We start from the raw sequence: 15,204 nt of genomic DNA, 5'->3' as shown, positions 1-15,204 counted from the left end.
CCCAAAGCCAGGATCTCCCTCTTTCTTCCACAGTCCTGGTTGTCCTCCTGAAAGTATCAAGTGTGCAGAATTCACACCGTACTCTCAGTCTTGTAAGTTTCAGAGCTGTAGGTTCTGGGACTGTGAAACTAAGCTCATGACAAAGCAGCTTTGATCTTAGAAAGTTCCAGGATCCTCATGACCTTTTTTCCCTCCTTCTGAAGACAGCACTATATCATAGGATTCAGACACTGGAGCAGAAGTGGAACCTTTGAAAAGAGAGTGGCCCTTTGGCTGTGATGTGTCAGGGTTCATGTGGGGAATAAGCTGGCACTGATCCAGGCCCCAGGCAGTGTGCCCACCTCTGCCTGGCTTGGCTGGTGTGGTTCTTGCCAGGGCCCTGGGAGGGAGGGGAGTGGCAGCCACCAGCCAGTGTCAACCGAGATCAGCACGCTGCACCCTGGATGCGTGTGTGACGTCCCTGGTCCAGAATAAAAGCCCTGCAGGAAAGAAGCTCCTTCCTGCCCAAACTATGCTGTTAGTCACGCCGGGAAAGGGCGGGTTTGGATGCTGAAAGTAACAGCAGCCACACTGGCTTACAGATTTATCTCTCAGAATTCCTCTGGGACCTCTTCCAGACACACCCTGTTCCCCAGACATCCTGAGAAAGTTGTAAATGCTGGCTCCGCATTTCTTCAATTGTGCTCGGTCATTCGTTCTCATAAAAATCTGGAACGTGATTTATTGTTTCTGTATTGTCGTTTTCACAGGTGTTTGAAATGAAAAGAGTTTTATGACAAAGTAAAATATTTCTCCTCTCAAGCATATGCCAACACAGAGCAGTATTGTAAATTTGGAAATCTGTATTAATTCTGCATTTGTTCATGTTAGATATTAAAGACAATTAATACTTTTGTTACCATTTTAAAAATTGAAGATACTAACTTCACAGCATAAAAATAGAAAAGTTTCCTTACATTCAGTTTTGTTACTGTTGTTGTTTGCTGAGTCGTGTTCGACGGTCCAACTCTTTGTGACCCCGCGGACATTTTCAGGCAAGAATAATGGAGTGGGTTGCCATTTCCTTCTCCATTACATTCAGTAATGTATTTGTGTTTTAATAAGCTGAATATCTAACTAGACAATGCAAAATACCTACATTCATTGTGCAGTTACCAGTGTGACAGAGAAATCTGGCTAATATGATGCTGAGGTTATAACAACATAATTATATTAAATGTACTCAGGACTTCCCTGGTGGTCTAGTAGTTAAGATTCTGAGTTCCCAATGTAGGGTGCATGGGTTTGATCCCTGGTCAGGAACTAAGATCCCACATGCTACACAGACGCGGCCAAAAATTAAAAATAAATAAGTAAATGTGCTAGATTTATTTGTAGGAGCTGGTTTTCGTAATAGATGCTTTCTGCGGGGCTTTTCCTTTCTTCATAGTTGAAATTTCAAGCCTTTAGTAGAGTGACTGTATGAGTGTGTACCGTGGCATTAGACTTTTATTTTAAAACCCAGATTAGAGAAAAAAAAGAAAAGACTACTTCCCTTAACCTTTGTAAAGTTACTGGCTGATGACAAGTTAAGAAGATAGTATGTTTGTGGTGGGCTTCCTTTGTGGCTCAGCAGTACAGAACCCAGCTGCCAGTGCAGGAGATAAGGGTTCAGCCTTGTGTTGGGAACATCCCCTGGAGATGGGAATGGGAACCCACCCCAGTATTCTTGCCTGGAGAATTCCATGGACAGAGGAGCCTGGGGGGCTACCGTCCATGCGGTCACAAAGAGGTGGACACGACTGAGAGGCTGAGCCAGCATGCACACGTGTGCGCAGCAGCCCTTAATAGGTCTAGATCTAATAGCTCCTTTAATGATATGATTTACAGAAAATATTTTACATCTGTATAATTTCAGAGTCATCTTTAAGTAATATTTACTAAGCACCTTCGGTGCAATACAGATACCTTGGTTCAAAAAAAAAAAAAAATTCCTCTGAAGAAAGAAGATTCTTAAAAGAGAAGCTTGCATCTGGAGTCAGTAATCCTCCCCCGATTCCAAAGAAGGAAGGGGAGGGTGTCTCGTTTTGTTATTTTTTCTGGTAGTGGATTATTTTTTCTTTCACTAATTTACAGTGCTATCTCTGGCCCTGTTTCCATTAGGAGATGAAAGCATGGAAATTAAAAAACAAATTACAGGAATGAGAAGATTACTGAATGACAGCGCTGGGAGGATATATCAGCGTGTGGGCAAGGAGGGGGAGAAACTTAAAGAGGAACCCCAGGATTTGGATGCGATCTGGCCTCAGCGTTTGAACTCTGCCGAGGCCCCCCCGAGCCTCCACCCATCTTCCCGGGGTGCGTGGAACGAGCTGCCACCCCAGAGCGGGCAGTTCTCAGGGCAGTATGGCACCCGCTCCAGAACCTTCCAGAGCCAGCCCCACACTGCTGGGAGCTCCAACGGTATGGCCATCCTCAGATGCTCACAGTCGTCCCAATATGTTTTCTGCCTAGAAACATTCAGTATGTTCTTCGAGTTCTATATAGTAAACCCTCCTTTAATCACGTACCTTAATTGAGTTATTTTAAAAGACAGGGAAGACATAAAGGAAAAAGAGCATAAAAAAATCTAGACTTGAGATGCAGGAAAAGCTGGGGGTTCTCTATTAGAAGGGATAGTTTCTTGATAGACACTTTAGCTCTTTAAGAAGTCAAAGCCATCACTGGCTGAGATACGGATATTATTGTCACAAACAGCTGAACATTAGGGCAGAAAGAGCTCCACTGTGTCATTAAAAGAAGCTTCCTGGTCACATGGTGCATTATTAACACATCCCCTTGCTAAGTCCTGGGCTTTCTTCATTACAGGACGAGTCACTTAAAGGGAGGACTCATGACCCCGCCAGTCAAGTGACACCTTGACTTTAACCTCCCCTTCAAGCTCCTGAACCAAATGATCCATATTTTATAACTTGCTTCATTCAGGTTGACAATTATTCCTTTAAAGTAAAATTTCCTTAATTTAAATTCCTAATGGGTATTTTCTAATTGATTGCAGTATAGTTGATTCATAGTGTTGTGTTAGTTTCAGGTGTACAGCAAGGGGAATCAGCGATACACTTAAATATATCCACTCTTTCTTTGATTCTTTTCCCATGTAGGTCACCACAGAATATTGCGTAGAGTTCCCTGTGCTATCCAGTGGTTCTTATTAGTTATCTATTTTAAATTCCTAATTGCTAAGGGGGAAAAAACTCAAATGGCAAATTTTTTTTTTCCCAAAGCATAAGGAGAAACTTGATTTCTCCATTCATGTTAATTTTCCCTCCAGTAACACTGTTATTCGTGTTATAAATTACATACAGATGTGCAGATCTGTAGTTTTAACAAAGGGAATGAGAAGAAAGGAAGAACACATTTCTAGTTTCTTTAAAAAGTTAAGGATTTCCCCCCCGTTCATCATCCTTCGAGAAAAAGACAACTATTGTGATTTTTTTTTTTTTAAACACAGTTTGTGATAACCAGTTCAAAGGTATAAAAAGCCATCACTAGCCACTGCTGAAGAGAGAGGGAGGGACCCCAAGAGATGTATGGGTGTCTTCTGTCTCTCTTAATATTACATAAGCCAATATCAGATTCTCATGCTGGCGTGCTTCCAGGTTAGAAAGAGATGGCTCTTTAAAGAGTCCTTAAAAATAAAAAGGTAGTTCTCTTTAAAATTAGAAAATGATTTATAGCAAGCTGAAAAGGATTGGTTTTGTCTTCTAAATGATATAGACTTGGAATAATGACTAGGAATATTCACAAAGTCCTCCTAACTCTACTGCCGTGACTAGAGAAATAAAATGGCCTCAGGTATCTATGAAGCTAATAAGCGCCCCCATCAGGAAGTATTGGGTGAATAGTGTTCTATTTTCCAGGCCCCAACAAGGATGGTGGATTTACTTTGAAAAATATTAGTAATGGTCAGAGTTACAAACCTAAATTCGCCCATATTTGTTTTAAAATACTTCTGTGTTAATGGAGTACTGTCGATTGGAATACATTTGGTATCTCATTGGAGTTTTAATTTAATCATTTGTAGTTTTAAAGTTGTAACATCTCATTTTGCTACAACTCTGAATGTAAATAATTGTGCTGCTCCACACATTAAATAGTCCATGGTTCTCCTGCGGTGAAACTTTCAATAATTAATATTTGCAAAGAATGCATATTGTAGGGTGTAAATTACATTTAATATATAGTAAAGAATATAGCTGGAGTACTTCCCTCTTCCACCTATGAAAAACCCGAGTGAGAGCCATCTGTTATCCTGATCGCCTTTAAGGGAACCTGGATACTGAGGCCAGGGGTACTGTACTGAAAGCATGCTTTTCCAAATGTCCTATTTTATTCCAGCAATAACAGGAAGATACTTGTTTACATGTAAGGAAAACAGAGTAGGAAAATTGTATGACATATTAAACAGTGAAAAGGGCTTCCCTGATAGCTCAGCTGGTAAAGAATCCGCCAGCAATGCAAGAGACCCCGGTTTGATTCCTGGGTCGGGAAGATCCACTGGAAAAGGGATAGGCTACCCACTTCAGTATTCTTGAGCTTCCCTTGTGGCTCAGCTGGTAAAGAATCCGCTTGCAATGCAGGAGACCTGGGTTCGATTCCTGGGTTGGGAAGACCCCCTGGAGAAGGGAAAGGCTACCCACTCCAGTATTCTGGCCTGGAGAATTCCATGGACTGTATAGTTCATGGGGTCGCAAAGAGTTGGACACAACTGAGCGACTTTCACTTTCAAACAGTGAAAACGAGACTAAAATGAAACTGAAGAACTGGGAATGGACGATGTAGAAGGGCACTCTTTTATGAAGCTGGAGAAGAGCCAACACACCAGCAGCCTCCTCTTAAGTTCACATGGGCGCTCCCAGACCCTGGTGCCCCCGCTTCCCCCTACCCAGGCATACCACACCCAGCACAAAAGCAATGTGTTGACAGTTCTTAATTTTTGGAATCATATGGTTAATGCTAAAACTATCTTTTAAATACTTAGATACACTTAACTCTTAGTATAAACTCTCAGGACGTGTGCAGCTACCCAGTTTGTTTGGTTTTAGATAAAGGCTGTTCACTAGATAAAGAGCTAGTTTTTTGTGCAAAATAGCACAAGTGTGTTCTTAGTAAATGTTTTCTGTATCGTTATCTGAGATGAACTGGGGTGACAGTGGTGGTGGGGCACTGTGACAGCAAACTGTGTGTGTCCGTTCACACAGGCTCCGCCACCCCATGACACGCCACACTCCTGGCAGTAGAGAAACCTGGACGGCTAGCTAAATCAGACCCCAGCAGGCTGTGAAAATCACTGGGCACCTTTTTTATTTTCCTCTTTATAATATTGCTGTTGCTTGGCGGCCATCATTCTCTCTTTTCATGCTCAGGAGAACTTCCAGTGGTGAATTCATCGGCTGGATCCAACTGCTGCACTTGTAACTGCCAGTCGACATTGCAGGCCATCCTCCAAGAGCTCAAGACCATGCGGAAACTGATGCAGATTCAGGCAGGTACGCAGATCCGGCCTCAGCGGGAGGATCTTCAGTGGGGATGTTCATTATGCTTTGATTACGCTGTGCCTCCCATCTTGCTGTCTCACCAGCAAGGTTTCCTTTATATATATATATATAATTTATTTTTAAAAATGTTCATGGAAGTATAGTTGATGGGATACTTCTTCAAGCATCCATTTCTCTCTGCTTTTTCCAGAACCCACCTTCCTGTTAGCCAGTCTCACAAATGCTTTCTGGCTGATACTGCTCAGTCCTTCTGTACATGCGCTTCGGGTACTTCACAAATGTCAGCTAATTAAACTTAGGAACAATTACACCCGAAGGTGGGCAGAGCCCTTTGGCTCATCTCCCTAATGTAAATTGACGAGGAGGTTCATGATGGGGAAGGAGGTGAGAATGGCTCATCTTCCCTCCTGAGGGGCTCGGTTTGAGGGGCTGTGTGCATCTTACAACCCTCGCTTCTGCAGAAGCCCACCCTGCCTCCCACACTGGGCTCCCTGTGATAGGTGAGGAGCCAAGCAGCTCTGTACATGCAGAGGAGCCCTTAGGAAGCCTGGGCTCTGCTGGTAAAGATTCCAGAGTATCAGCTGACACTCAGGCTCTGCTTGTGGCTTTTCTCCCTAACATTAAGGTCAGAGAGGCTCCGAGACACCACTGGTTTTGTCTTTTTACTTACACGATGCTTTTGTTGTTGTTGTTTTCACTCCTGTTAGACAGGTTGAGAAACAGAAGAGCAGTGAACTTGCATTTTAGGGTCAGAGTCCCAGTCTCCCCTATCTTGGCTTGGGTGACTTCTCTGAACCTCAGATTTCTCATCTGTAACTAGAGTATTAATATCTAACTCACAGGGTTGTTTTGAAAATAGAAGAGATAGTAAATGCAACTGAACTCGGTAAAGCATAATCTGAGCCTCAGCTATTTTGTGAGTGTTGTTACGAAGACCTGGAGCATTTCTTAGAAGTCTGGAAGTCTAGGTCCTTATTACAGTCGCTGTGATTTCTAGTCTCCAAAATTAGGAGAGAAAAAGCTTTTTTTGTCATAGGAGAGCCTCACGTGCTGCAGTCCATGGAGTCCCAAAGGGTCAGATACAACTTAGTGACTGAACAACAGCAACAGAAAATAATAAATCATTTCATTAAGCCTTCCACTTCATCAGGGAAAACTGCTCCTTAAGCTGGAAAGTGGCCCAGTCATATGTAACTAACTTCCCCCCTTTCCACTGTAAAGGTATTCAGACAGGTCAGAAATCGTCCTTGGTGCCGTTTAGTTAATTCTAGTAAAATGTTAATATTCAGTGATGTGGTTTGATACTTAAAAAACTTAAACATATCAGTCACCCAAGATCACGTGCAAGTAAAATGAGCAAAAGGTTTTCTGAGAAGCAACATCTAATTTTATGCACTGGATTTAGTCTTATCCTAAGGGAAAAAGTGAAAGCATTTTGGTCAGGCCAGTAAGCATTTAACTCACCTTGTTCCACAAGGATAATCTGTGTTCTTATTAACCCAGCAGAGGCTAACATCTCCTAAATAAGGAGCTCAGAAAGAAAGGTTACTTCGTTCTGTACAGATTTCTTTCCTCAGAGGAAGAATTTGTTAGCACTTAAGAAAATATGCGTATGAAATGGTAATGATTTATTTTGTTACTTAAGCTCCTTACTCCCAAAATGGCAAACTACAAATTGCAACCATTTAAATCCTTGACTGAAGCCTTTTGAGAATCTATTAAGTAAATGCCACTGTGTCTCCCTGTTTCCTTTTAAGAACTTTTGCAGATTAGGGCAGTAAACGACCCCAGAGCTGTCAGGGATCCCAAAGGATGAACTGAATAAATTAGTCTCCTTTAATTTTCTTAAGCTGAAGAATCTGTGTTGAGTGAGTAGATTGACTTTAAGGTTTATTACCTATAAAATGTAGATTTACCTTCTACTTAGAAAGTTTCACTTTTACTTCAGGGAGAAGGCAAGGAATAAGATCAAGCGATAAGATCTGGTTCGAAAGAACACAGCTCTGTCCAGACTTGCAGAAGAAGAAAACCTCAGACCCTGTGTTCTTTAAACTTGAAACATTTTCGCTTTTAATTTTGGAAAGTGAGGCTTGGTGAGGCTGGAGTCCTAGATCACTGATGACCGCTTCAGTTGTCTAACTTTCCAAATGGAGACCTAGCCTCAGCTGAAAATTCAGATCTAACAGAGAAAAGTTCCAGTCCGGCTTATATATTGGGGATCACTGGAGGAGCTTTTAAAAAATCCCGATACCCAGGCATCTCCCTGGGAAATTCCAGTCCCAATTAGTCTGGATTGAGGCTGAGGCACTGGCTTTCTTTTTTTTTTTTTTTTTAAAGGTGAATCCAATGAGACTAATGTGTAGCTGAGGTTGAGAACCAGTGAGCTAGACTGCTTACTGCATGGGTGATTAAAAAAACTTTTCAGTGCTCATTTGCAGTGCAAGTAGTGTTTCTAATACTTATTTATAAATTTCTGTCCAGCTGAGAGATGCTAATATCAAGTTCAGAGTACAAATATTCCCCATTTACAACCTGATAAGAAATGATCCATATGTGCATGTCAAGATCTTTAGGTTTTCATCTGGCTTACTTTCAGAGCTGTATTTCTGTGAAAAAGCAGCTGTGGTCATAGTTTTAAAAACCATATTAACACATGAAGATTTAGGTAATAATGCCATATTTCCCTACTAAACTTTAAATCAGAGTATTTTTAAATGGTTAACAAACACTACATCCTGAAGGGTACCTCTGAGAACTGTAATTACCATCCTTGATTCCCTTAAGTATATATTCAACATCAGCACTCAGCTCTCAATGAGCGCTTCTCGTCTTTGGAACTCAGACCATTCCTGGACCTTACTGATTTGTTCTTGTACTGAACTATATTTTTCCTATTTTTCAGCTACATAAAACTGGATTATGGAGAAACAGCCTGGTCAGAACGCAGTAGCATAGTGTGTGGAGATGGCTGATGTGTGCACAGTATTGGTTTGTGAGGCAGGAGTAACTGGACCTGAAATTGACCAGCAGACCTAGCCCACATGCTTACTGGTCATTCTCAAGCGATGCTTTTGATCAGACTTGCCCAAATGAGCATCGTTACCCGACTTTTGTTAATTTCGGCACCTGTAGGTTGCTGTCTACCAATCAGTTTAATCTCAAGTGGAGTGTTCCCGAGATTGGCTTTCCAAAAAACATAGATGTCTACACCTCAATTTAAGTTCTGGGGTTCTTGGTTATACAAAAATGTCATGTGATGCGTAAAATCATGCTTCACTGTTTTCCTATAGCTCATCATCCTTTCCTCCTATTGATTACCCACCAGGTAATCAATTAGCCACCAGGATTTGGAGGAGAGTTTTCTCTTGGGTTTTTCCTGCCTGTAGACCTTTTGAGGCAGCATTTGGTCATGCTCAGGTTCAGTGTGAGGTTGATCTTGATGTGCCTCATCCTCCAGTGAACCCGTTTCAGCCTCAGTTGATGGAGCAAGAATATTCTCCTAGGTTAGACACACATGCCTGTACCATATTTTTGTTTGTTGTTCACAGTTGGAACCCAAAACAGACAACAACCCCCAATTTCCCTTATCTGCTCCCAGCGAACTGCCGTCTCTCGCAAGAGAAATAAAAAGAAAAAAGTGCCCCCAAAGACTATGGAACCTCTCACTGTGAAACAGAAGCCCAGTGCATTGGAAGCTGAGAAGAAGGCTGCAGGGGCCCCCGAGAATTCCAGTCTCCCCGTGGCCGAGCACCCCTCCCCTGGGGAGAGCCACATTCTAGGATTCGGCATCGTGCTCGAATCACCAGCCTCCGATGTAAGTTGATGTTTTCTAGCTGCTCATGCTAATATGTAACTTTCAGACACTGTGCCATATTTATACACTTTGCCCTTCACTAGTTCTGCCCAAGAAAACCAGAGAAACTTGCAGAATACACGTGGGAAAGAGGAAAGGAGAACTCTTAATGCTCTCCTTGCCCAGAATTTTCTCTTCTGAAAATCTTAGGCCTTATTTACCTCAGCATGTTTCCATTCTCTCCGAAAGGAGACGGGTGATGGAGTAAATATTCTGTTCACTAATTTCGTTAACATTTGTAATTTCGAAGCGGCCGTTTTCAATTTCCTCAGCATAGAGAGCTAAAAGAATGTAATTAAATCCTTTGTAGATGGACATAAATGAGCAGAACCCTACAGATAAGGTCACACCTTTCTAGAAACACAAACTAATAATAAAAAAAGAGCAGTACTCACACTAATTCTATTTTATAGATGCAAGGATGCAAGCCACACTGCTAATTAGGTTGCAGTGCCGTGCCATTGAGTCTGTGTAATGATAGGTTAACACTCTGCAAAGGTTTTTCTATTTTAATATCATAGCTCGAAGGTCGTCACAGCCCAAGATACTGGATGGCATCTAAGACAACCGTCTGACTTACCGTTTTAGAGTCACATGGCCATAAATGAACTTAGCAACGTGTTTTGTCGGCCACAGCAAACTTGCCTTAGTGTCTGAGTACGCTGATGCTGTGAACCCCAACTTGTTGGGAGAGTTCCTAAAATAAACCAGAACGAGTGGGCTATTATTACCAGATGGCATAGGATGAGAACCCTGCTGAGAACTCCCACAGGCCTATATAGGATGCAAGTGTGGTCCTACTCTTCAACTTTAAATAAGAAATACATTGCTATTTTAAAACAGCATTCCTTTCACATTGGAGAAAGACAAGCTGCTAGCTTGGGTCTTTAATAAAGGGAGGCAACGAAAATGATCGTCTTGTGACTTTATTGGACTAGAAAATCACTTGAACTTTTATCCCCTCCTTGATGAGAAGAATTCATGTTTGTTTTTTATCCACGAACACACATGATTGTTAAGAAGTCCTTCCAGACTAAAAACTTAGCCTTAGAAAGTCATTAATGGTGACAGCCTTCCACCCTGGACTAGCTGGTTCATTTCATCCTATCCGGTTGTTATTGTAGCTGAGGCCCTAGGTTCAAAACCCGTGTCAATCACACATTTGGAAGCAGAGGCAGATGATACCCCAGCACAAAGTACATTCAGCCTGAAGCAGCTTTCACAATACTTTTATATTTTTCTTGAATTATTTAGAGCCTTCTTTCCTGTGATAGGCATTAGTGTATCAGGAGCAATCACTGGAGCTGTGAAAATCATCTTCTAAATGAGTCAATCTCATGCTAATCACTGAACTTCCTCCTTTTTTAAATTTTTAAGCTCTAAACATACTTCAGAGATAAATTGAGAAAGATCTGATAAAGGCTATATGTACATTAGTGAAATAGAACTTTCCTTTACCAATGTCAGAATGCCAAAAAAATAATTTGCTTTTTATTCATGATGAGTTTTGCTAACAAGAACTATTAAATTTTAAAAAGTACATTCAGAATTGTTCATGAAGACTCAGGGGCTGACTATCTTTGATAGAAGAATAACATGCTTCTTAAAAAAAAAAAAACCCAAAACTGTATATAGATGTTATCTTTATGTTATCCAGCTGCTTGGCCCTTTGAGTCATCTGTTGAATGGAAACTAACTGCCCTTAGAGAACCACACAGTGAGTCCATCACTGGAAACTGTCCTCCAAGAGTCTTGCTGGCATGGATGAGGCTGGCCCCTTAGGTGGTGGGTCCATCAGTGCTGAAGGTGTCTAAATTTAGATGCCCTTCTCGTCTTTTATTATTCCTTAGCCATGAACCTTTTACACTTTTGTGGAAGTCCAGAGGAGAAAATAGAAAATAGATAATGATCTTATAGGAATTCTTCTATAAAACTGCTTGGAGAAAAAAGTAATAAAGCAGGATTATATGTAAGTAGATGGGCATTATGTATCTGAAGACAGGCTCTGAAAATACCCAGTGTTGAGGAGATTAGGTCCAGAATTGTAGGAGTGGGCATGTGGGCCAGTATGTCTGGAGCAGCCTTGTGGCTGCGCTGGTAGCACATGATCACGTGAACATGGGCTCAGCAGTGTATCAGACGGTGAAAGCCCCAACGTGTTATCCGAGGCCCTTGGCTTTTTTATCTTGTGGGCACTAGGAAGCCACTGCAGGTTTCAAGTAGAGGAATAGTCATATATCCATGTTTAGACAGGAATCTGGAAGCGCCTTGTGGATGACTGATCAACACAGAGAAGAGACCAGAGACCAGGAGTCAGATAATTTCAGGCAGCCAGGCAAGAGATGGGTAGAGTCCAGCCATGAGCAGTGAAGGGACAGAGAAGTGAGCGGCGCCCAGGAGGTACCCCCCACAGGGGACCTGGTGCCTTGGGAGAAGCAAGCCCCACATGTCTATCCTGGAAAATGAGGTTAGTCAGTACTTGACTTCCTTACCTGAGACAGGGAAGGCAGGAGCAGGCCTTCATTTCTGGGTGGGAAGTAACAGGAGGTTGAGTATCTTCAAAAAGTCCAGTAGATGTTTGAAGCCCAGGAAAAATATTAGAGCTGGAAGCAATGAAAAAAAGGACACATAAAACCTGTGCCTTTATTGCTTAAAAAAAATTTTTTTTAATCAGAAATTTTAAAAAATCATTTATATATTTATTTTTGGCCACACCTTGCAGAGTGTGGGATCTTAGTTCCCTGACCAGGAATGGAACCCATGCCCCATGCAGTGGAAGTGCAGAGTCTTAACCACTGAACTGCCAGGGATGCTCCTTTATTGCTTTTTAAATGTAAAAAAAAAAAAAACAAAAAAAAAAAAACAAAACTGTAAATTGTTTAAAGTTCACAATGTATGAAGTTACCTTTTTTATGCTGTGGCTTTTAGCATTGCCCAAATACAAATTTGTGTGTCTGGGCACAAGCAGGAACATGAGGGGCTGTGGATCACTGCCAGGGGACCACCGAGCCCCTGACACCTGATGGGCAGCCCTGCTCAGTGCGGAAAAGCAGGGCATCCTAGTCAGCACTACCCGTAGTAAAGAACCTCAAGCATGCAGGGAACCCTGCCCCAGTGCCTGGCCCAGAAAAGGTGCTCAGTAAACAGCCACGCATCGCAGCTGCATTAAGCACAATATACGAAATCACCTTATAGAACTTTGGTTCTAGGATTTGGCTTTAATTAGAACCCTCTCCTCAGTTTAATGTGATTTTCCCTCCTTCCCCCTTGGCTTCTCAAGGGCAGGGATTAAATAAAAAAATAATAATAATAGTAGTTGTAGTTGTGTTTGTGTGCTATCCTTTGTTAAGTAATTTTTCAAATTTCATCCTTACTCTTTGAGGTATTATTATTATCCTCAATTTATAGATAAGGAAGGACTTCCCTGATGGTCCAGTGGCTAAGACTCCATGCTCCCAATGCCGGGGGCCTAAGGTCTATCCCTGGTCAAGGAACGAGATCCCACATGCCCACAACTAAGACCTGGCACAGCCAAATAAATACCTTTTTTTTTTTTAAAATTGATAGATGAAAAGACTGTGGCATAAAGGGTTAAGTAGCCTGCTCGAGCCCATGCAGTCAGAGGTGGAGTTGGTTCTCAGACCAGGGCTGAGTGCACCCTGTCCACCAGTGCTCAACTCAGTGCCTGCACTAGCCCAGCTCTGGTATGTGACCAGCACTCACTGTTCATGAGGTGATGGCAACACAAAGGAGAAGAGAAAGGTTAGACTATGGCTTTGTATGCTGGCTGGTTGGTTGGTTTGGGTTATTTATTTATTTGGCCACACCCTACAGTTTGCAGGATCCTAATTCCCCAACCAGAGATTGAACCCGTGCCCCCTGCAGAGGAGGCTTAGAGTCCTGACCACTGGGCTGCCAGGGAAGTCCGCGTGTATGCTGTTCACTTGGAAGTTTCCAGGGGAGACCTTCCTGGTCAAGGGTATAGCTCTGAAATGTCCAGGATGTCTAGTCAGGATCCCCAGGCTAGAAGCCATGCGTGTAACCCTGACAAAGGTACCCACCCTCACCTCCCTCAGTTTTCCCTGAGTAAAATGAGAGTAATAGTAGTACTGACCTCACAGTGTGGGCCAGCTGGAAGAATTAAATGACATTATCTATGTAAAGCACTTAGAATAGTACCTGGTACCTTTTTAAGCACTCAGTAAATACTGGTTCCTTTTTAAACCGTAGCAGTCCTAGCTAAGTACCTTTATAGGGATAAATATAACTTTGTTAAGTAAACTTACAAGTATATACACTTGAGCAAATACACATGAACTAATTGTATTTTTAAAAAGAGAGTGGCCAGAAATGGTTCTCTCTGGGGGCAAGATTACTTGACCCGTTTTAAGTTAGCGCATTAAATAAAACTGAAATCTGAACTGCACAGAAGCAAAAACAGAAACCCCAAACCAAATTTCAGGTTTAAACACAATATTCTATTCTTTCTTTCTTTCTTTTTTTTTTTTCAATTCTTTCTTTAGGAGTTCCCAACCCAGTACTCTATCAGGACTCAGAGAAGACAGGTGTAAATGTTTGACAGTTTTCCCTACCTAGTTGGATTTATTGACTTTTTTTCAGAGCAGATACACATGGCTTAGGTTTACTTCCTTGTTGTTGCTTCCTGTTTGGCTTATTGATTGGTCTTGATGAAACACTAAGATCAGTTCTTTTATATTTTAAATATTTTTAAAAAAACATAGAAAATGTTTCTCTATTTTCTGTAGTTACTGTGACTATTTTCCAGTAATCCCAGATTACACAAAAGTTATCAGAAGATAAAGCTGCATATCCATCAACTTAAGATAATTTTGTTAATGTATGTCATTCTTAAATAATTTAAAATGAATTGGTGCTTTCAACATAAATAGCTACTGAATTCAGAATTTGTTTCTTAATTTCTTCATAGCCCAATAAGTAAAGTAACCCACTGGGAATTGGTAAAGCATGTCCACCAAGCAAGCAATTTTTTAATTTATTCACTGACACATTGAAGTTTAAGGCAATGTATGCTTGAGAGTTAAAGTTCTAATGCAGACTGCCTGGGTTCACAGCCCTACTTCACCACTTAGCTGGATAATCCTAACAAGTTACCTAATCTCTCTAAACCTTAGTTTATGCATCTGCAAATTGGGGATCATGAAAGTGACTGCTTCATAGGATGATGATAATTGAATTAGGAAACCCTTGTAATGCAGGATGGACATGCTAATTATTGCACCATTGTCAAGGGCTAATGAAATAGTCCTCGCCCTTCAAGGACCATATAAGGAAAACACATAAGCAGTAATCACAGGGTAATGGGATGTAAGCGGAGATGTCCTCTGCTCGGGGTGTTAAGGACAGGCTCTCCGAGGTGGCCATTTTCTTCAAAGAGCAGTTTCCATGGAGTTGTGATGGGAGAGATTAGACCACAGTGGTTGAAATCTTATGAAACATTTTGGCTCAAATAGCATGAGCATAAATCAAGCCCAAGTCCACAGAGTCATTAATTTACCACCTGAGAAAAGAAGGCACTGAAATATCTCATTCTGCAGGTGCGTGGGGTCAATTTCAAACTGTACTGCCTTTCCCTTATTTTTTTTTTTAAGTTAATTAATTAAGTTAGTTAGTTAGCCACACCTTGCAGCTTGCAGGATCATAGTTTCATGACCAGGGATTGAACCCTGGGTGGAACCCTGGGTCCTGGGCAGTGAAGGAGCCAGGTGGGTCCTAACCACCGGACCGCCAGTGAGTGACCCCCTATGTTTTCTTTTCTCACTTTAAATTCTGCCA

General features: G+C 41.7%; 1 protein-coding gene across 9 annotated transcripts in view; it reads left to right on the top strand.

Moving 5' to 3' along the window:
- BEND7 (BEN domain containing 7) overlaps positions 1-15,204 on the top strand; it is an 85,864-nt gene that overhangs the window by 28,026 nt on the left and 42,634 nt on the right. For all 9 annotated transcript variants that reach the window (XM_060397370.1, XM_060397372.1, XM_042230559.2 and 6 more), the window contains 3 exons: positions 2,143-2,442; positions 5,406-5,528; positions 9,086-9,351. In XM_060397370.1, the coding sequence (XP_060253353.1) occupies positions 2,143-2,442; positions 5,406-5,528; positions 9,086-9,351 (689 nt within the window). The remainder of the gene's footprint in view (positions 1-2,142; positions 2,443-5,405; positions 5,529-9,085; positions 9,352-15,204) is intronic.

The sequence above is a fragment of the Ovis aries genome, chromosome 13 (assembly GCF_016772045.2).
Source record: "Ovis aries strain OAR_USU_Benz2616 breed Rambouillet chromosome 13, ARS-UI_Ramb_v3.0, whole genome shotgun sequence".
Taxonomy (NCBI): Eukaryota; Metazoa; Chordata; class Mammalia; order Artiodactyla; family Bovidae; genus Ovis; species Ovis aries.
This window is presented reverse-complemented; position numbering and strand designations above follow the sequence as displayed.